We start from the raw sequence: 23,363 nt of genomic DNA, 5'->3' as shown, positions 1-23,363 counted from the left end.
GACAGCTGTGTGTGTGACACCCCTAATCTGACAATAACAGACAGCTGTGTGTGTGTGACACCCCTAATCTGACAATAACAGACAGCTGTGTGTGACACCCCTAATCTTACAATAACAGACAGCTGTGTGTGTGACACCCCTAATCTGACAATAACAGACAGCTTTATGTGTGACACCCCTAATCTGACAATAACAGACAGCTGTGTGTGACACCCCTAATCTGACAATAACAGACAGCTGTGTGTGTGTGACACCCCTAATCTGACAATAACAGACAGCTGTGTGTTTGTGACACCCCTAATCTGACAATAACAGACAGCTGTGTGTTTGTGACACCCCTAATCTGACAATAACAGACAGTTGTGTGTGTGACACCCCTAATCTGACAATAACAGACAGCTGTGTGTGTGTGACACCCCTAATATGACAATAACAGACAGCTGTGTGTGTGACACCCCTAATCTGACAATAACAGACAGCTGTGTGTGTGTGACACCCCTAATCTGACAATAACAGACAGCTGTGTGTGTGACACCCCTAATCTGACAATAACAGACAGCTGTGTGTGTGACACCCCTAATCTGACAATAACAGACAGCTGTGTGTGTGACACCCCTAATCTGACAATAACAGACAGCTGTGTGTGTGACACCCCTAATCTGACAATAACAGACAGCTGTGTGTGTGACACCCCTAATCTGACAATAACAGACAGCTGTGTGTGTGACACCCCTAATCTGACAATAACAGACAGCTGTGTGTGTGACACCCCTAATCTGACAATAACAGACAGCTGTATGTGTGTGTGTGACACCCCTAATCTGACAATAACAGACAGCTGTGTGTGTGACACCCCTAATCTGACAATAACAGACAGCTGTGTGTGACACCCCTAATCTGACAATAACAGACAGCTGTGTGTGTGTGACACCCCTAATCTGACAATAACAGACAGCTGTGTGTGACACCCCTAATCTGACAATAACAGACAGCTGTGTGTGACACCCCTAATCTGACAATAACAGACAGCTGTGTGTGACACCCCTAATCTGACAATAACAGACAGCTGTGTGTGACACCCCTAATCTGACAATAACAGACAGCTGTGTGTGTGACACCCCTAATCTGACAATAACAGACAGCTGTGTGTGTGTGACACCCCTAATCTGACAATAACAGACAGCTGCGTGTGACACCCCTAATCTGACAATAACAGACAGCTGTGTGTGTGACACCCCTAATCTGACAATAACAGACAGTTGTGTGTGTGACACCCCTGATCTGATAATAACAGACAGCTGTGTGTGACACCCCTAATCTGACAATAACAGACAGCTGTGTGTGTGACACCCCTAATCTGACAATAACAGACAGCTGTGTGTGTGACACCCCTAATCTGACAATAACAGACAGCTGTGTGTGTGACACCCCTAATCTGACAATAACAGACAGCTGTGTGTGTGTGATACCCCTGATCTGACAATAACAGACAGCTGTGTGTTTGTGACACCCCTAATCTGACAATAACAGACAGCTGTGTGTGTCACCCCTAATCGGACAATAACAGACAGCTGTGTGTGTGACACCCCTAATCTGACAATAACAGACAGCTGTGTGTGACACCCCTAATCTGACAATAACAGACAGCTGTGTGTGACACCCCTAATCTGACAATAACAGACAGCTGTGTGTGTCACCCCTAATCGGACAATAACAGACAGCTGTGTGTGTGACACCCCTAATCTGACAATAACAGACAGCTGTGTGTGTGAGACACCTGTATATGTGAGACTCTGATAAATACCCATCCTCCTCACCCTCCTGTATGTGACTGTCACCTCCCTAGTGTGTGGTAAAAAATGTGCTGGTATTTGAGACAGGCTTCTTACATGAGAAGATGCGGTTTGTGTGCACAAGCCCCGCATATAATATAAGTTGTTACCTGTCAGTGCAGGCAATGCCACAGTGATGTCTGTGTATTATGTGATTCTAGGGTATCGTGATGGCGATGCGTGGATTGGTAGATACGGAATGTGGGGGGTCAAACCCCCTCATGCAACTGACCGGTCACTTTACTCAGGACAAAGGTCTGCGGCAGGAGGGGATTCAGCATATAGCGTGGACTCCAGGTGCCAGCACGGTGAGTCCCTGTCTGTGTGTCACCTTCATGGCTGGATTTGATTTAAAGGGACAGTCAAGTCGAAAAAAAAACTTTCATGATTTAAATAGGGCATGTAATTTTAAACAATTTGCCAATTTACTTTTATCACCAATTTTGCTTTTTTCTCTTGGTATTCTTAGTTGAAAGCTAAACCTAGGAGGTTCATATGCTAATTTCTTAGACCTTGAAGACCGCCTCTAATCTAAATGCATTTTGAGTTTTTCACCACTAGAGGGCATTAGTTCATGTGTTTCATATAGATAAAATTGAGCTCATGCACATTAATTTACCATGGAGTCAGCTCTGATTGGCTAAAATGCAAGTCTGTCAAAAGAACTGAAATAAGGGGGCAGTCTGCTGAGGCTTAGATGCAAGGTAATCACAGAGGTAAAATGTGTATTATTGTAACTGTGCTGGTTATTCAAAACTGGGGAATTTGTAATTAAGGGATTATCTATCTTTTAAAACAACAAACATTCTGGTGTTGACTGTCCCTTTTAAATCACTAGTCAGTAAGACCAGTTTAAATCGATTTAAATTATGTTTTTAATTTTTAGAATATCTTTTCAGCTGTTTTTTTCCGGTTATATCAGACCATTACTGATTTGGTTATATTTCATTATACTGTATATGCAGATATATCATTAGATAAACATAGGTAGATCATTAGATATATACGTAGACCATTAGATAAACATAGATAGATCATTAGATATACATAGATAGACCGTTAGATATAGACCGTTAGAGATATATAGATGGATCTTCTTTAGATATACCTAGATGGATCTTTAGATATACCTAGATGGATCTTTAGATATACCTAGATGGATCTTTAGATATACCTAGATGGATCTTTAGATATACCTAGATGGATCTTTAGATATACCTAGATGGATCATTAGATATACCTAGATGGATCATTAGATATACCTAGATGGATCATTAGATATACCTAGATGGATCTTTAGATATACCTAGATGGATCTTTAGATATACCTAGATGGATCTTTAGATATACCTAGATGGATCATTAGATATACCTAGATGGATCATTAGATATACATAAATCATTAGATATACCTAGATGGATCTTTAGATATACATAAATCATTAGATATACCTAGATGGATCATTAGATATACATTTTAGGTATAGACCGATATATCGGAAGGGCCGATTATTAGGGCTGATATTTGGAATTTCTGAAATATCGTATCGGTCAGAAACTTACGGATATGGAGCAAATCAAAAGAAATTTAGATTTGTGTACTTCAGGGAAACTATGTAGTTTTAAGTGACACAAATCATCTATAGCACATATAAGCTGGGCATAGTATCTAATAATAAATAGCACTGATAACAGAGTCTAAGCCCATGTGTTCCTGGGAGCTCAGTTACCAACTACCATACCACCAATGGCAGTCTGTAGATGGAACGGCATAAACAAACGCATATGATTTGTGAAATGGAAAATGTGATCTTTAAGTGGCACTTAAAGCTACAGTTTCCCTGAGGTACACAGAGCTAAATTACTTTTGATTTGCTCATAGGGGTCAGCAATACATAAAATCAATGTGCTCGCTAATTGCTGTCACAAATAAAACATTATTTGTTGCATTCTGATAAATTTTACACATTTGCTAAACATTACGATTTTTTAATTTTAAATTATTTTATTTTCCCATTTCATGGGCATAGAAAAAAACATTAAAAAAATGATAGTTCAGGCAAATCAATTAAAGGGACACTGAACCCAAATGTTTTCTTTCATGATTCAGATAGAGCAGCAGTTTTAAGCAACCTTGTAATTTACTCCTATTATCACTTTTTCTTTGTTCTCTTGCTATCTTTATTTGAAAAAGAAGGCTTCTAAGCTTTTTTTTTTTGCTTTAGAATTCTGGACAGCACTTTTTCATTGGTGGATGAATTTATCCACCAATCAGCAAGAACAACCCAGGCTGTTCTCCAAAAATGGTCCGGCATCTAAACTTACATTCTTGCATTTCAAATAAAGATACCAAGAGAATAAAGGAAATTTGATAATAGGAGTAAATTAGAAAGTTGCTTAAAATTGCATACTCTCTCAATCACAAAAGAAAAAATTTGGGTTCAGTCAGTGTCCCTTTAAATGTCCACAACAACAAACCTTGAGTAGAATGCTATGCAGTATAGGGGACCAGTATCAATATTCTCTAGCAGTGGATAACAATGCTCTGACCATTAGGTGGCGCTGTTACACATGTATAAAACTGCCCATTAGTGACATAATAAAGAAACTTATAGTCCACTCCTCAGTACCAGGGAAGGTATTTGCAATACAGTAAATATATGAGCATATTAAACATTAAAGCAAATAAATAAATCTATCATTGACATTCTAGCATGTCCTTTTCTTTCTCTGTCAAGTGGCTATATGCTGAAATGTTTTGCTTTCTGCACTATGTTTTTCTACTTATCAGGGAGTACTGAAGAAATCGTGTAGTGTCTAGCTTTGCAGTAGTGACTTAAATTTAATTTTATATCAGTGTGCAGTTTAAAGCGATTTATGCCATTTTTCTATGTTTTGGGAAGCCATTTAATAAGTTAATTTTCAAGCACTTTATTTTTCCCAGTTGTTTACTTTTAATGTTTAAAATTTTAATAAGCATGTTCAGTTTATACCAGATTTGTGCAGAAATTGTGTTATTTCAAAACTTTAAATGTGCAGAATATCAGCCCCTGTTATCGGCCTGATATCACTAGATATACTGTACATAGATAGATCATTAGACAATAGATATGTTCCGGTACACGGTGAAAACTACAGGTCGTGGCAGTAAAGCAAAGACAACTGCTTCCTATATGAGCCCGAAGTGCCATAGCAGACAGCGGATCAGGCCAAAAGCTTACAAGTGGAGGCACAGAATTGCAGGCACTACTCGGTTAGAGTTGAAGTTAAAAATGTCATTTATTGGTACAAATTAAAAAATGGAGTGTTCCCAGACAGATGACGATTATTTTGTGTATGTCCTCTGTCTGGGAACACTCCATTTTTTAATTTGTACCAATAAATGACATTTTTAACTTCAACTCTAACCGAGTAGTGCCTGCAATTCTGTGCCTCCAATAGACAGATCATTAGATATACATAGATGGATCATTAGATATACATAGATGGATCATTAGATATACATAGATAGATCATTATATATCATTATATATACATAGATCATTAGAGATCATTATATATACATAGATCATTAGATATATATACATAGATGGATCATTCGATATACATGGATCATTAGATAGATATACATAGATGGATCATTAGATATACATAGATGGATCATTAGATATACATAGATGGATCATTAGATATACATAGATGGATCATTAGATATACATAGATGGATCATTAGATATCATTATATATACATAGATCATTAGGTATACATAGATACATTATTAGATATCATTAGATATAGATAGATCATTAGATATACATAGATCATTAAATATACATACATAGATCATTAGATATACATAGATCATTAGATATACATAGATCATTGGATAGATAGACATAGATGGTGTCACGGATACTGGTCTGCAGGGGCTGAACCCTTGCCCCTCCCCCCCATGGCCTCACCCCAGCTGTTCCTCAGCGGTTTTGGGCTCCTCAGAGCAACCACCATCTCTGGAGACTCTTTGCTTGCTTTGTGTTGGCTTGTTTTTGTGTTCAGAGAAGAGTTGGTTTATGACCAGGAAAACCCTCCTAGGCTGGCCGGGCTCCTGGAACTCCCGGTCGGCAGCCTCACAACGGACACCCGCCTAACCCCTCTCAGGCTGGCCGGACTCCTGGAACTCCCGGTCGGCCACAGGACAGCAGAACATCCGCTAAATTTACCCCTGGTCGCTCCAGCAGCTATTTGCCCCAGAGCTCCGCTCTTTTGGGGATTGGTAGCCCCTAGGGAGGACAAGAGCTGGGGTAATTATCGGAGGGGAGCTCCTTTGGGTACTGGGGGTTTTGGACACCCCTAACCCCATAACTTCAATGGACTGTAACTCCAGTTCCCGGTAACGAATCCACTGGGATCACCCTAAAACCGCTACCCCTGTGTCCTGGGATTCTGTGTGACTGTGGCTGCTATGGAGGTGCAGGTCAGTCTGGATGGGCGGGAAAATTGTGGGATTGTCCTTTGTGTTCTCAAGATGAGCTGTGTGTATAAAAGGAGTGTATGTTTTACAATAAAATCAGTTCTTATTTTCACCTGAATGCTAGTCTGTCTAGTCATTTAGGTGGGCTCCAGCTAGAATCACTTTCCTGGGCTACATAGCCACTTGTTCAAGGCAGAGGAAGGACCCGGTTGGCGGCGCTACCCAGTTGGGGCAGCGGGAAGTCCGTCACATTGGTTGGCAGCGGTGGGATGCTTCCGTCTACCTGGAACGTCCAAACCACCAACTGAAGATTGCCGGATGGAGCAGTACCATGGGCTCCGGAAGGAAGAATTAAGAACATTGCTGCAGACTATAAGGAAAATCGCTGGCAACAAGACAAAGGCAGTGCTCATAGCCGAACTGATGGAGGACGATCGGGCTAGCGAACAGGCTGGTGGGTTGGACAGCGACCAAAGCGGAGGACAGCCCAGTACAGCCTCCACTCAAGGGACTACAACATCCGACAAGCAGCGGCAGGTACAGTGGCAACTGGCTCTCTATGGACCTAACCCCCCCGAGGAGATCATTACTCGGATAGTGACTGACGCCAACAAGATACACATGTTGGAGCTTCAGAAGTCTATAGGGGGTTCATGCCGGATCCCCTGGACCCGCCTTCCTGGCCCAAGAAACTACCCCACGGGGCTTTCCGAACTTTCCAGGATGATGGGAGCGAGGATATTGACCACTACCTACAGCTGTTCGAGACCCAGTGCCGGATGCATGGGGTCACTAATGCCAATAGGGTTACTATCTTAATTGGGAAACTATCCGGTAGGGCCCTGGAGGCTTTCCACACTGTCTCCTCCGAAGATCAAGGCAACTATGACCGGGTGAAGGAACCCATCCTTGCTCGGTATGGACTCACCCCAGAGGCTCACCGGCTAAACTTCAGGGGACTACAAAGACAAGAGGAGCAGCCGTATACCGAGTTTGCCCACTCACTGCTTAGCTAGATCCTTGAACTCCTGGGTTACTGGGTGCCACATCACCACCCTAGACGAAGCTGTTCAATTCATCCTCCTGGAGCAGTTCTACAACCGCACCCCAGCAGAGATAAGGGACTGGGTAAAAGACAAGGGACCCAGAACAGCTGACCAAGCCGCCGCCCTGGCCAATTGGTATCTGAATGCCTGGCGCCAGGCGGCCACAGACCCCCGGCCAGCAACCCGCTCCGCTCCTGCTCCAGCTCGAACCCCAACGTTCTTTCTGCAGCCACAGACCCGGCCGCCCCCTGTTTACCCGGCCGGGAGCAGCCATCTCCGGGGGTATTATGGGTGTGGACACCCCGGACATGTTATACGGGACTGCCCCGCCAGACAACGAAATCCCCCAGCCCAGCCGCCAAGGAACCCTGCCTCAACCTCGTGGGGGTCTCCTCAAGCCCGCACCTATCAGGCCGCTGCCCATTGTGCCCATACAGCGAGCTCCGACCCCTATGCTGAGTAGACAGGAGAAGAAGTGGGTGTCCATACAGCGATCTCCGACCCCGATGCTGAGTAGACAGGAGAAGAAGTGGGTGTCTTGCACCATGTCGACTCAATGGACCAAGACAACTGACAACAACACCGGTAAGTTGTCTGGGTCAACGGGCAGGCGGCTCAAGGAATGAGAGATATGGGGGCTACCGTTTCTTTGATCCAACCTCACCTCGTTCCCCCCTCTGGCTGCACTGGGCGCACCCTTGCTGTGTGGGTAGCGGGAGGTGAGGTCCTCAGGATTCCTACAGCCTGGGTCCATTTGAACTGGAAAACAGACTCCCGCAATGTAGAAGTGGGGGTTATGCACCACATCCCTGCCGAGGTCCTGTTGGGAAACTACCTCGACCACCTTGTGCCCGCCTATCAGGTAACGCAGTTCACTGCGGAAATCACTCAACAACTTTGGGAGTTGTGAGGGATTAAACCCCTGCACAGCGCCCCTTACCATCTCTAGACAAATGGGCTGTGTGAGAGGTTAAACGGGACCCTAAAGCAACTGCTTTGGACATTCTCGGCCACTCACAAGGACTGAGAGAGATTCCTGCCGCACCTCCTCTTTGCATATCGAGAGGTGCCTCAGGAATCCACCGTTTTTTTTCCCCCTTTGAACTTCTATATGGTCGAAAGGTTAGGGGCCCGCTAGATTTGGTACAAGCCCACTGGGAGGGAGACACCGGGGGGGAAGAGCACTCTGTTGAGGAGTACGTACTCCAGCTCAGAGACCGGCTGAAGGACCTAGCTACCCAGGTATGCGAGAACCTTCAAGCCTCTCAGCACAGGCAGAAGCGATGGTACGATCGCAATGCCTGTACCCAAACCCTGATCGTGGGACAGAAGGTCCTCGCTCTGAAGCCTGTCAAAATCGACAAGCTACAGGCCTCTTGGCAAGGACCTTACCGGGTTGTGGAACAACTGAACAACACCACATACCTGGTAGCGAAGTGTTCAGATTAAAGAATCCGTCGGACCTTTCATGTGAACATGTTAAAGGCATACATAGAGAGACCCAGAGATGTGGCTGCTATCTGTGCGCCGGCAGTAGAGGACTCTGGAAGTCTTCCAATGCCGGAGCTTGCCGGACCTACTGACACCCCCCAGGGGGTGGATGACATATCCCTAGACAATAGGTTAGAGCCCGGTCAGAAAAGGCAGATCCGGCGACTCTTGGAACAAATAAGTGACATGCTCTCTACTGTCCCTGGGTTTACCACCACAGCCATCCACCGGGTGGAGACCCCGGGAAAGACCCGTCTGTGACAGGCCACCTATAGGGTCCCAGAGGCCATCAGGGACAGTATGCACCGGGAGCTCCGGTGGAATGTTTGTCCTCGGTGTTATTGAACCGTCCAACAGTCTATGGGCCTCCCTGGTAGTGTTAGTACCCAAGAATGACGGAACTACCCGGTTCTGCGTTGACTACCATAGACTCAACGACAGAACCACCACTGACGCCATCCCATGCCCCGAGTAGATGACCTGTTAGATCGAATAGCTCGGGGCCACTTCCTGACCACCCTCGACCTATGCAAGGGTTATTGGCAAATCCCCCTCGACCCTAAGTCCGTCCCCAAGTCTGCCGCCTTCACTCCCTTCGGCTTATACCAGTTTAAGGTCATGCCGTTTGGAATGAAGAACGCCCCAGCCACTTTGCAAAGAATGGTAGACCGCCTGTTGGATGGCCTCCAGGACTATGCCTGTGCATACCTGGATGACATCGCCATCTATAGCGAGACCTGGGAGGACCATCTTGTCCACCTAGGCGTCGTCTTAGATCGTCTTCGAGCCGCCGGGCCTCACCTTGAAGCCAGATAAGTGTACCATTGGGCACTCGGAAGTTCATTACTTAGGCCACCGAGTCGGCTGCGGTAAGCAGCGACCCGAGCCGGCCAAAGTCGAGGCAGTGGCTAACTGGCCCACCCCCATGACCAAAATCCAAGTCCTTGCCTTTCTTACCGGAGGTTCGTCCCTAATTACAGCACCCTCGCCAAACCACTGACTGACCTAACCCGTAAACGACTTCCCCGACAGGTCCTGTGGTCCCCCGAGTGTGAAAAAGCGTTCCAGAGTCTTAAGTCTGCCTTAATCTCTGCCCCAGTACTGGCCGCTCCTAACCCAGCCAAACGTTTTTCTGTCCACACAGATGCCTCCATGTTCAGGTTGGGGGCCATACTAAGCCAGGCGGACGAGAAAGGACAGGACCACCCCGTTGCCTACATCAGTCGCAAACTGCTTCCTCGAGAAGTAGGCTACGCGGCGGTTGAGGAGGAGTGTCTGGCGCTGGTATGGGCTTTGAAGAAGTTGCAGCCCTACCTATATGGGAGACCCTTCACCGTCCTTACTGACCACAACCCCCTAGTATGGCTCAACAGGGTTCCGGGACAACGGGAGATTGTTGAGGTGGAGCCTAGCCCTGCAGCCATTTAACTTTGACATCCAGTACCGACCGGGAAAGAGCAATGGGAATGCTGACGGACTTTCCCGGCGGACTGAAGTGGCATAAACTCTTCGGACATTCTCAGGCCGACCAGTGTGTGGATGTAGCCGGGTCTGCCGAACTGGAGGGGGGGAGTTGTCACGGATACTGGGCTGCAGGGGCTGAACCCTTGCCCCCCCTATGGCCTCACCCCAGCTGTTCCTCTGCGGTTTTGGGCTCCTCAGAGCAACCACCATCTCTGGAGACTGTTCACTTGCTTTGTGTTGGCTTGTTTTTGTGTTCAGAGAAGAGTTGGTTTATGACCAGGAAAACCCTCCTAGGCTGGCCGGGCTCCTGGAACTCCCGGTCGGCCGCCTCACAACGGACACCTGCCTAACCCCTCTCAGGCTGGCCGGGCTCCTGGAACTCCCGGTCGGCCACAGGACAGCAGAACATCCGCTAAATTTACCCCGGTCGCTCCAGCAGCACTTTGCTCCAGAGCTCCGCTCTACAAGTTCTCAATTTAAAGATCCAGTACATCTCCTGCCTCTCCAAAAGCCTAATCCTATCTCCTCCTCTGTCCACAACTGGTATATGCTCAATGTCACACCAAGCTAGACTACTACTGCTTTTTTATGTACTTGCACGAAATGTTGCATCAATGGGGTCTTAGCTTTTCCTATATGAATAGTTGAAAGATGCTCTCTGATGCGGGAATTAACATCCGGCGTTGCGAGACCCACATATTGTAGGGCACATGCGGTGCAAGTAATCAAGTATACCACAAATTTGCTGGTACAGTTTAAACAAGCCTTTATAGGAACTTCTTCCCCAGTGAATACTGATTTAAAGGTATCCCCTATAATGATATGTTCACAGGGTTTGCAATGAGAGCGGCCACACTTATACATTCCTCTATGTTGTAACCAAGAGGAAGAACTCTTCTTTTTTCGGAAGCTGTGAAGGATACACATAGTTTGGAATGGTCTTAGCTTTTCTATATGCACATCTGATTCCCTTTTCTACTGTTGTCACCAAGTGGTCATCAGCCGCAAATATGCCAAAGTGCTTTAGGACAATCTTACAATTAAGACAAATTCTAAAATATATTTTTATATTTGCAAAGATAAATTACTTAGCATTAATGATTAGTTTTAAAAATACATAGGGCTATGAAACACAAGTTTAAACTACAAAATACCCTTTTAAAATTACTAACTGCAATTTGACTATAGTCTTAGAATACCTTTGATTTCAATATTAAAATATAGAACGATCATACATCACCAGCAATTAGACAATTAATGTTTCAACTTCCAGAGTTTCTCCAGTAACTCCAATTTCACCTCCTAAATTGAAAGAGGTAATTTTTACAAGATGGATAAAAAAAGATATGCCCAGGTTGCTTTATAATAGACTGGATCGCAGCAATTTGTTAGTCCAAAATTTTGCAGCCAGAGTGTCCTTTTTCTCTCTTGCTTGGGATTATATTTTGCAATATAATCCTACCCCTTTTTATTATAATCATCGTGAAATTTGAAACGCACAACGGAAGCTTAGCTTCTTGGATTTGCCATTTAAACAGCCGAATGTCTTTTGGTTGTAATTCTGGATTTAGGCCATCGGGGGCAGCAGACAAGACAAACGGTTTCGTTTTTAACACTGCTATACAGTAAAATACAGTTCTTAAAAAATGTTTAATATACTATAATTTCTTGATATTAACAAGTCACATGTTCCAAGTGTATTGGACCATGTCATACTATTCATCCTGATTATTTTAATATGAAACATCAGTATGTTTCTAGTGATCATAACGACAAACAACTAAACTATTAATCATTTGCTCTCCCCCAAAATCACAGCATTCAAAATCCTGGCATATATTCATACAAACACAGCATATTTCACATTCCCAACAATTTTTGAATACACAGATCCATGTTCATGGCTAAGGACATCTTGTCTGTAAAACAAAGGAAAAAAATGTCAAACATGTATACATCTACTTGTAGTATTTATCAGCTCAGCAAATATTTATTTAATATAGTATGTCCCAGATCAATACATATATACATATGTGTTATTTGAGTATTTCAAACTCACATGAAAATTATATATATCATTTCTTTATCTGAGATTTAGTTTTCTCATGTCTGTAGGTAATTTGAATTCGGATGTCCTATGTGTATTTAGTTGGTTCAGTACATGTTTATCTGACACAGCAGGCACCAATTTGCATCGAAGGGTGAATGGTCACTTTCCCACAAAATTTGTCACTTGAGTCAGACTTTTAGACTCTCTTGTAAGAAGTAGGAAATCTTATTACACATTTCCAGGTAGTGACCATAAGGTCTTTTGAAGTGATCTTTCTAAGATAACTTAAAAACCATTCCTTTGATGAAATGGAGAAGGGGTTGATCTGTTACAGTGACGTCTGTAGTTTTGCAAATAAAATAAAATTATTTGGTGTATACAAATTATATATATATATATATATATATATATATATATATATATATATATATATATATATATATATATATAATATACACAGATCTTAGGAGTAAATTAGAAAGTTGCTTAAAATTGCATGCTCTATCTGAATCACGAAAGAAAACATTTGGGATCAGTGTCCCTTTAACCCCTAATCTGCCGCTCATGACATCGCCGCCACTAATAAAAGTTAGTAACTCCTATTCCGCCGCCCCCTGACATCGCCGCCACTATAATAGTTATTAACCCCTATTCCCCTGCACCCCAACATCGCTGCCACTAAATAAAGTTATTAACCCCTAAACCTTTGGCCTCCCACATCACCGCCACTAAATAAACCTATTAAACCCTAAACCGCCAGCCCCCCACATTGCAAAAAACTAAATTAAACTATTAACCCCTATACCTAACAACCCCCTAACTTTAAATTAAAATGACAATATCCCTATCTTAAAATAAATGAAAATTTGCCTGTGAAAGTAAAAAAACCTAAGTTTAAACTAACAATTAACCTAACATAGCTATTATACTAAAATTAAAATAACTACCAATTAAATAAACTAAATTACACATTAAAAAAAAACTAACACTACTAAAATAGTTTGTCTAAAATTACAAAAAATAAAAAATACTATATTACAAAAAATAACAAATAATCGGCTAGATTGCGAGTTTTGCGTTAAGGTAAAAAAGCAGCATTATCAGGTCCTAACGCTGCTTTTACTTACGTAAATTTCGTAAAGGCTTTTTTCAATGGCACTTGCATAGCGCCGGTATTACGAGTTTGTCCTGGGAGGCCAATAAGTGAGTGGTACGCCAAGATTCCTAACACATTTTAAAGTCAGTAGTTATGAGTGTTACACTACAACGCCGTAACATAAAACTCATAACTAAAGTGCTACAAAGTACACAAACACCCATAAACTACCTATTAACCCCTAAACAGAGGCCCCCCCACATCACAAACACTAAAATAATTCCTTGGATTTTGTGCGGTATGGAGCTTATCACCACCATATCGCACGCACAAGGCGGCTTTTTAGAAACTTGTAATGGCAGCGCTATGGAGGGTGAAATAACTTTTGTTCTGTTCGTTTCGCACCCTCTATAGAGCAAAACTTGTAATCTAGGCGGTGGCAATGGGAGATCTGGACAGAATTACAGATGGTACCTAGGGGATTAAGGGTGAATAAATTCCACACCTTTGATATAACTGATACGCATTTCATTAACTCTTGGAACAGCATATTAACAGATTGTTCTATTCGATTACTGAAATGTTGTCACAATATAAAATGTCTCTGTTAAATACGGTGAGGAAAGAGAGAGATGATATACAAGTTGAAATGATGAAATGTAGAGGTGAACATTACTTTTCCAATTTTGACATTTTGTTAAAGAACACGGTTGCAGAAGGTAAACCGTTTATTATTGAGACCAAACCTTCTAAATCTTACGTGACTAAGCAGACTATAACAACGATTCTGTCTATATTTGGAATAGGAAAATTAGACAGTCAAATAGAAATATCCAGTCTCAGAAAAATAATAATAATAATAAAAATAAAGCCCGTAGACGAAGGCAGAGAAATAGAAGATACAACAAGCAGGTAACATTTTCAGATAGTGAAGGACCCTCTACAGATGACTTTGCGTCCTCCAGTGAGGAAGAGAATGTACAACCACCCACTGGTATACTGAAAAAAAGACGCCAAAAGTTCCCAAAATACACAGAATGTTTTGGCTGCACCTGTTGTAAGGCCAAAAAATGCAGGAGGTACACCTACCCAGTATGCCCAAATACCGCAGATTTCCAAATATATACCAGTGCAACACACACAACCTCAACATATTACTAGTTTCCCTAGCTCAGGGGTATCAGGAGATATGTGCACACTGGATCAGGTTTTTCCGATAGATCTGACGGGTGCAGGGGGAGGAGTGCCGAAGCAGGGTCAGGAACGATACCAACTGAGGGGCAACAAGAATGCCTCCAAGTACAAATCGGCAACATAATTAACCTATCCAGCGATACACTAACTTGTTACCAACAAAAAGTATTCTCACTTGGTTTATATTTCTCTCTCCACTACTAACTTTAACCTTTTTAACACCATTATAGATGTTAATCTTCTAATAAGAAACATTACACTACGTAAACACTTTAAAGAATTATGTGATGTATGGTGACTTGAACAATTGGAACAGGAAGGGAGGGTGGAAGATTTGGACAACAAAGGTACTAATTCAATTAGAAGCTTCAAGAAACCGTCATCCTTCTATCCCATACAGAGTAGGGGACCTACACTTGAACTCTTTTTCAAGAGAGTAGAAAGTGATCTTTCCAAATTTACATTTGAAAGTAGCTACTATCGTTCTAATCTATCAAGCAGAGAAAGATCAGCCCTATAAGAGCTCCAAAGTAATAAAGAGTTGGTAATTAGAAATGCTGACAAGGGGGGCTCAGTTGTGCTTCTTAATAAGTGTGATTATGTAGCTGAAGCACTCGGACATTTTAATGATAAAGGGAACTATGCGAAATTGGATTATACTCCTACTATACTCAGAAAGAATTGAGGCATCTCCTGGACGATGGTTGGGACTTTGGGATCTTGGACAAAATACAGTTGAGTTTCTGTATGTGGAGCACCCTAGGATGCCGATTTTCCAACATTTGCCCAAGGTCCGCAAGTCCCTGACCAGCGTCCAGGGGAGACCGATCGTTCGTTTTATAGGCTCTATGTCTGAGAGATTGTCTCATTTGCTAGATGAGGTCTTACAACCCCTGACTAAAAACTTACAAAGCTACCTACAGGACACAAAAGCTTCAATGTAGTAGAATATCAGCACTGCTGCACGAGTGACGGGGTAAAAACTGCAATATCCCCAATTGATATGTAACAAACGTTGAGTCACCAGCACTTCATTTTATACCTTTATTAGGAATCTAAAAAACAGCAACGTTTTGGGGTTTTAACCCCTTAGTCATGCTAGCAGGGGATAGCATGACTAAGGGGTTAAAACCCCGAAACGTTGCTGTTTTTTAGATTCCTAATAAAGGTATAAAATGAAGTGCTGGTGACTCAACGTTTGTTATGGGACACAAAGCACGTTCTCAAGATCATGGAGAGTACGAAGTGGACCGCACAGTCTAGCTGGTTGACGGTAGATGTGACAGCACTCTACTCATCAATCAAGCATGATTTGGGACTTGATGCACTTAAATACTTTTTAAGTCATCACTCAGACTTTACTGCAGATCTTTGGAACTATGGGGCCTATCTATCAAGCTCCAAATGGAGCTTGAGGCCCCGTGTTTCTGGCGAGCCTTCAGGCTCACCAGAAACAGCAGTTATGTAGCAGCAGTCTAAAGACCACTGCTCCATAGCCCTGTCCGCCTGCTCTGATGAGGCGGACAGGAATCGCCGGAATTCAACCCGATCGAGTACGATCGGGTTGATTGACACCTCCCTGAGTATGCAGGGGGTGGCATTGCACCAGCAGCTTTTCTGAGCTGCTGGTGCAATGCTGAATACGGAGAGCTAAATAGGCCTCTATGTCTTAAAGGTGGCATTCTTTTCACTCGCACATAATTTCTTTCATGTAATTAGCAAGAGTCCATGAGCTAGTGACGTATGGGATATACATTCCTACCAGGAGGGGCAAAGTTTCCCAAACCTCAAAATGCCTACAAATACACCCCTCACCACACCCACAAATCAGTTTTACAAACTTTGCCTCCTATGGAGGTGGTGAAGTAAGTTTTTGCTAGATTCTACGTTGATATGCGCTCCGCAGCAGGTTGGAGCCCGGTTTTCCTCTCAGCGTGCAGTGAATGTCAGAGGGATGTGAGGAGAGTATTGCCTGTTTGAATTCAATGATCTCCTTCTACGGGTTCTATTTCATAGGTTCTCTGTTATCGGTCGTAGAGATTCATCTCTTACCTCCCTTTTCAGATCGACGATATACTCTTATATATATATACCATTACCTCTGCTGATTTTCGTTTCAGTACTGGTTTGGCTTTCTACAAACATGTAGATGAGTGTCCTGTGGTAAGTAAGTCTTATTTTCTGTGACACTCTAAGCTATGGTTGGGCACTTTTTTAATAAAGTTCTAAATATATGTATTCAAACATTTATTTGCCTTGACTCAGGATGTTCAACATTCCTTATTTTCAGACAGTCAGTTTCATATTTGGGATAATGCACTTGAATCAATTATTTTTCTTACCTTAAAAATTTGACTTTTTTCCCTGTGGGCTGTTAGGCTCGCGGGGGCTGAAAATGCTTCATTTTATTGCGTCATTCTTGGCGCGGACTTTTTTGGCGCAAAAAATCTTTTCTGTTTCCGGCGTCATACGTGTCGCCGGAAGTTGCGTTCCGGACGTGGCGTCATTTTTGGCGCCAAAAGCATTTAGGCGCCAAATAATGTGGGCGTCTTATTTGGCGCTAAAAAAAAATATGGGCGTCGCTTTTGTCTCCACATTATTTAAGTCTCATTTTTCTTTGCTTCTGGTTGCTAGAAGCTTGTTCCTTGGCATTTTTTCCCATTCCTGAAACTGTCATTTAAGGAATTTGATCAATTTTGCTTTATATGTTGTTTTTTCTCTTACATATTGCAAGATGTCTCACGTTGCATCTGAGTCAGAAGATACTTCAGGAAAATCGCTGTCTGGTGCTGGAACTACCAAAGCTAAGTGTATCTGCTGTAAACTTTTGGTAGCTGTTCCTCCAGCTGTTGTTTGTATTAATTGTCATGACAAACTTGTTAATGCAGATAATATTTCCTTTAGTAATGTACCATTACCTGTTGCAGTTCCATCAACATCTAATGTTCAGAATGTTCCTGATAACATAAGAGATTTTGTTTCTGAATCCATCAAGAAGGCTATGTCTGTTATTCCTCCTTCTAGTAAACATAAAAAATCTTTTAAAACTTCTCTTTATACAGATGAATTTTTAAATGAACATCATCATTCTGATTCTAATGACTCTTCTGGTTCAGAGGATTCTGTCTCAGAGGTTGATGCTGATAAATCTTCATATTTATTTAAAATGGAATTTATTCGTTCTTTACTTAAAGAAGTACTAATTGCTTTAGAAATTGAGGATTCTGGTCCTCTTGATACTAAATCTAAACGTTTAGATAAGGTCTTTAAATCTCCTGTGGTTATTCCAGAAGTTTTTCCTGTTCCTGGTGCTATTTCTGAAGTAATTTCCAGAGAATGGAATAATTTGGGTAATTCATTTACTCCTTCTAAACGTTTTAAGCAATTATATCCTGTGCCGTCTGACAGATTAGAATTTTGGGACAAAATCCCTAAAGTTGATGGGGCTATTTCTACCCTTGCTAAACGTACTACTATTCCTACGTCAGATGGTACTTCCTTTAAGGATCCTTTAGATAGGAAAATTGAATCCTTTCTAAGAAAAGCTTATCTGTGTTCAGGTAATCTTCTTAGACCTGCTATATCATTGGCTGATGTTGCTGCAGCTTCAACTTTTTGGTTGGAAACTTTAGCGCAACAAGTAACAGATCATGATTCTCATAATATTATTATTCTTCTTCAACATGCTAATAATTTTATCTGTGATGCCATTTTTGATATTATCAGAGTTGATGTCAGGTTTATGTCTCTAGCTATTTTAGCTAGAAGAGCTTTATGGCTTAAAACTTGGAATGCTGATATGTCTTCTAAATCGACTCTACTTTCCATTTCTTTCCAGGGTAACAAATTATTTGGTTCTTAGTTGGATTCTATTATCTCAACTGTTACTGGTGGGAAAGGAACTTTTTTACCACAGGATAAAAAATCTAAGGGTAAAAACAGGGCTAATAATCGTTTTCGTTCCTTTCGTTTCAACAAAGAACAAAAACCTGATCCTTCATCCTCAGGAGCAGTTTCAGTTTGGAAACCATCTCCAGTCTGGAATAAATCCAAGCCTTCTAGAAAAGCAAAGCCAGCTTCTAAATCCACATGAAGGTGCGGCCCTCATTCCAGCTCAGCTGGTAGGGGGCAGGTTACGTTTTTTCAAAGAAATTTGGATCAATTCTGTTCACAATCTTTGGATTCAGAACATTGTTTCAGAAGGGTACAGAATTGGTTTCAAGATGAGACCTCCTGCAAAGAGATTTTTTCTTTCCCGTGTCCCAGTAAATCCAGTGAAAGCTCAAGCATTTCTGAAATGTGTTTCAGATCTAGAGTTGGCTGGAGTAATTATGCCAGTTCCAGTTCTGGAACAGGGGCTGGGGTTTTATTCAAATCTCTTCATTGTACCAAAGAAGGAGAATTCCTTCAGACCAGTTCTGGATCTAAAAATATTGAATCGTTATTTAAGGATACCAACGTTCAAAATGGTAACTGTAAGGACTATCTTGCCTTTTGTTCAACAAGGGCATTATATGTCCACAATAGATTTACAGGATGCATATCTGCATATTCCGATTCATCCAGATCATTATCAGTTCCTGAGATTCTCTTTTCTGGACAAGCATTACCAGTTTGTGGCTCTACGGTTTGGCCTAGCTACAGCTCCAAGAATTTTTACAAAGGTTCTCGGTGCCCTTCTGTCTGTAATCAGAGAACAGGGTATTGTGGTATTTCCTTATTTGGACGATATCTTGGTACTTGCTCAGTCTTCACATTTAGCAGAATCTCATACGAATCGACTTGTGTTGTTTCTTCAAGATCATGGTTGGAGGATCAATTCACTAAAAAGTTCATTGATTCCTCAGACAAGGGTAACCTTTCTGGGTTTCCAGATAGATTCAGTGTCCATGACTCTGTCTTTGACAGACAAGAGACGTCTAAAATTGATTTCAGCTTGTCGAAACCTTCAGTCACAATCATTCCCTTCGGTAGCCTTATGCATGGAAATTCTAGGTCTTATGACTGCTGCATCGGACACGATCCCCTTTGCTCGTTTTCACATGCGACCTCTTCAGCTCTGTATGCTGAATCAATGGTGCAGGGATTACACAAAGATATCTCAATTAATATCTTTAAAACCGATTGTCTGACACACTCTAACGTGGTGGACAGATCACCATCGTTTAATTCAGGGGGCTTCTTTTGTTCTTCCGACCTGGACTGTAATTTCAACAGATGCAAGTCTTACAGGTTGGGGAGCTGTGCGGGGATCTCTGACGGCACAAGGAGTTTGGGAATCTCAGGAGGTGAGATTACCGATCAATATTTTGGAACTCCGTGCAATTTTCAGAGCTCTTCAGTCTTGGCCTCTTCTGAAGAGAGAATCGTTCATTTGTTTTCAGACAGACAATGTCACAACTGTGGCATACATCAATCATCAAGGAGGGACTCACAGTCCTCTGGCTATGAAAGAAGTATCTCAAATTCTGGTTTGGGCGGAATCCAGCTCCTGTCTAATCTCTGCGGTTCATATCCCAGGTATAGACAATTGGGAAGCAGATTATCTCAGTCGCCAAACGTTGCATCCGGGCGAATGGTCTCTTCACCCAGAGGTATTTCTTCAGATTGTTCAAATGTGGGAGCTTCCAGAAATAGATCTGATGGCGTCTCATCTAAACAAGAAACTTCCCAGGTATCTGTCCAGATCCCGGGATCCTCAGGCGGAAGCAGTGAATGCATTATCACTTCCTTGGAAGTATCATCCTGCCTATATCTTTCCGCCTCTAGTTCTTCTTCCAAGAGTAATCTCCAAGATTCTGAAGGAATGCTCGTTTGTTCTGCTGGTAGCTCCGGCATGGCCTCACAGGTTTTGGTATGCGGATCTTGTCCGGATGGCCTCTTGCCATCCGTGGACTCTTCCGCTAAGACCAGACCTTCTGTCGCAAGGTCCTTTTTTCCATCAGGATCTCAAATCCTTAAATTTAAAGGTATGGAGATTGAACGCTTGATTCTTGGTCAAAGAGGTTTCTCTGACTCTGTGATTAATACTATGTTACAGGCTCGTAAATCTGTATCTAGAGAGATATATTATAGAGTCTGGAAGACTTATATTTCTTGGTGTCTTTCTCATCATTTTTCTTGGCATTCTTTTAAAATTCCGAGAATTTTACAGTTTCTTCAGGATGGTTTAGATAAAGGTTTATCCGCAAGTTCTTTGAAAGGACAAATCTCTGCTCTTTCTGTTCTTTTTCACAGAAAGATTGCTAATCTTCCTGATATTCATTGTTTTGTACAAGCTTTGGTTCGTATAAAACCCGTCATTAAGTCAATTTCTCCTCCTTGGAGTTTGAATTTGGTTCTGGGGGCTCTTCAAGCTCCTCCTTTTGAACCCATGCATTCATTGGACATTAAATTACTTTCTTGGAAAGTTTTGTTCCTTTTGGCGATCTCTTCTGCCAGAAGAGTCTCTGAATTATCTGCTCTTTCTTGTGAGTCTCCTTTTCTGATTTTTCATCAGGATAAGGCGGTGTTGCGAACTTCTTTTGAATTTTTACCTAAGGTTGTGAATTCCAACAACATTAGTAGAGAAATTGTGGTTCCCTCATTATGTCCTAATCCTAAGAATTCTAAGGAGAAATCGTTGCATTCTTTGGATGTTGTTAGAGCTTTGAAATATTATGTTGAAGCTACTAAGTCTTTCCGAAAGACTTCTATTCTATTTGTTATCTTTTCCGGTTCTAGAAAAGGCCAGAAAGCTTCTGCCATTTCTTTGGCATCATGGTTGAAATCTTTAATTCATCATGCCTATGTTGAGTCGGGTAAAACTCCGCCTCAAAGGATTACAGCTCATTCTACTAGGTCAGTTTCTACTTCCTGGGCGTTTAGGAATGAAGCTTCGGTTGATCAGATTTGCAAAGCAGCAACTTGGTCCTCTTTGCATACTTTTACTAAATTCTACCATTTTGATGTATTTTCTTCTTCTGAAGAAGTTTTTGGTAGAAAAGTACTTCAGGCAGCGGTTTCAGTTTGAATCTTCTGTTTATGTTTTTCATTAAACTTTATTTTGGGTGTGGATTATTTTCAGCAGGAATTGGCTGTCTTTATTTTATCCCTCCCTCTCTAGTGACTCTTGCGTGGAAAGATCCACATCTTGGGTAGTCATTATCCCATACGTCACTAGCTCATGGACTCTTGCTAATTACATGAAAGAAAACATAATTTATGTAAGAACTTACCTGATAAATTCATTTCTTTCATATTAGCAAGAGTCCATGAGGCTCGCCCTTTTTTGTGGTGGTTATGATTTTTTTGTATAAAGCACAATTATTCCAATTCCTTATTTTATATGCTTTCGCACTTTTTTCTTATCACCCCACTTCTTGGCTATTCGTTAAACTGATTTGTGGGTGTGGTGAGGGGTGTATTTGTAGGCATTTTGAGGTTTGGGAAACTTTGCCCCTCCTGGTAGGAATGTATATCCCATACGTCACTAGCTCATGGACTCTTGCTAATATGAAAGAAATGAATTTATCAGGTAAGTTCTTACATAAATTATGTTTTTTTTTATTTTGAACGCCAAATATATCTGCAAAGATGTGGGACAGCAATGAGTGTGAGGTTTGCCCCCTCCTATGCCAATTTATTCATGGGCTGGTGGAAGCTGTCCCACATCTTTGCAGATTCTAACCCATACAGGTCCTACATTTCTGTCTATAAGAGATATATAGACAATTTACTGTTTATATGGTCAGGCAGTCAAGAACAGGCTTATTTGTTTGTTGAATGGCTAAACACCAATGATCTGGGCCTCAGGTTTACCTACGACTATAACAAGGCATCCATCAGTTTTCTTGATTTGAAACTGGCAAAAGGTCAGTTCACCAGTATCAAGAGAAATTGCACAGAGAGACCACTTTGAGAAAGAAGCTCAGGATTTGAGCAAACTTTTACAGGAACGTGGCTATAAAAAATCAGTTATAACACGTGCAAAAAGACAAGTAGCTAGCCTTGATAGGCATAAGCAATTACAGGATAAGGAGGTCTCTGATAAGCACAAGTTTGATGGGGGAACCTTTGTCACTAGCTATAGCTCACAATATGACCAGGTATGTAAGATTGTCCTAAAGCACTTTGGCATATTTGCGACTGATGACCACTTGGTGACAACAGTAGAAAAGGGTATCAGATGTGCATATAGAAGAGCTAAAACCATTGCAAACTGTGTCCCCTTCACAGCTTCCGAAAAAGAAGAGTTCTTCCTCTTGGTTACAACATAGAGGAATGTGTAAGTCTCTCATTTCAAACCCTGTGAATATATCATTATAGGGGATACCTTTAAATCAGTATTCACTAGGGAAGAATTTCCTATAATGGCTTGTTTAAACTGTACCAGCAAATTTGTGGTATACTTGATTACTTGCACCGCATGTGCCCTACAATATGTGGGTCTCACAACGCCAGATGTTAATTCCCGCATCAGAGGGCACCTTTCAACTATTCATATAGGAAAGGCTAAGACCCCATTGATGCAACATGTCGTGCAAGTACATTAAAAAAAGCAGTAGTAGCCTAGCTTGGTTTGCCATTGAGCATATACCAGTTGTGGACAGAGGAGGAGATAGGATTAGGCTTTTGGAGAGGCAGGAGATATACTGGATCATTAAATTGAGAACTTGTATCCCATGGGAACTGAATTCCGAATATGATCTGATCAATTATTGGCAGTGACATCTCCTG

The 23,363-nt window shown here is 42.0% G+C and overlaps 1 protein-coding gene across 1 annotated transcript in view; it reads left to right on the top strand.

Annotated features, from left to right (window-relative positions):
- The window catches only part of LOC128643786 (peroxisomal targeting signal 1 receptor-like), a 64,667-nt gene that overhangs the window by 1,968 nt on the left and 39,336 nt on the right, over positions 1 to 23,363 (top strand). The window contains exon 2 of the mRNA XM_053696599.1: positions 1,994 to 2,140. Within this exon, the coding sequence (XP_053552574.1) occupies positions 2,003 to 2,140 (138 nt within the window). The 5' untranslated portion in view covers positions 1,994 to 2,002. The remainder of the gene's footprint in view (positions 1 to 1,993; positions 2,141 to 23,363) is intronic.

This window comes from Bombina bombina, unplaced genomic scaffold (assembly GCF_027579735.1).
Source record: "Bombina bombina isolate aBomBom1 unplaced genomic scaffold, aBomBom1.pri scaffold_949, whole genome shotgun sequence".
NCBI lineage: Eukaryota > Metazoa > Chordata > Amphibia > Anura > Bombinatoridae > Bombina > Bombina bombina.
Note: the sequence above shows the minus strand (reverse complement) of the source record. Positions and strands in the feature narration are given on the sequence as shown.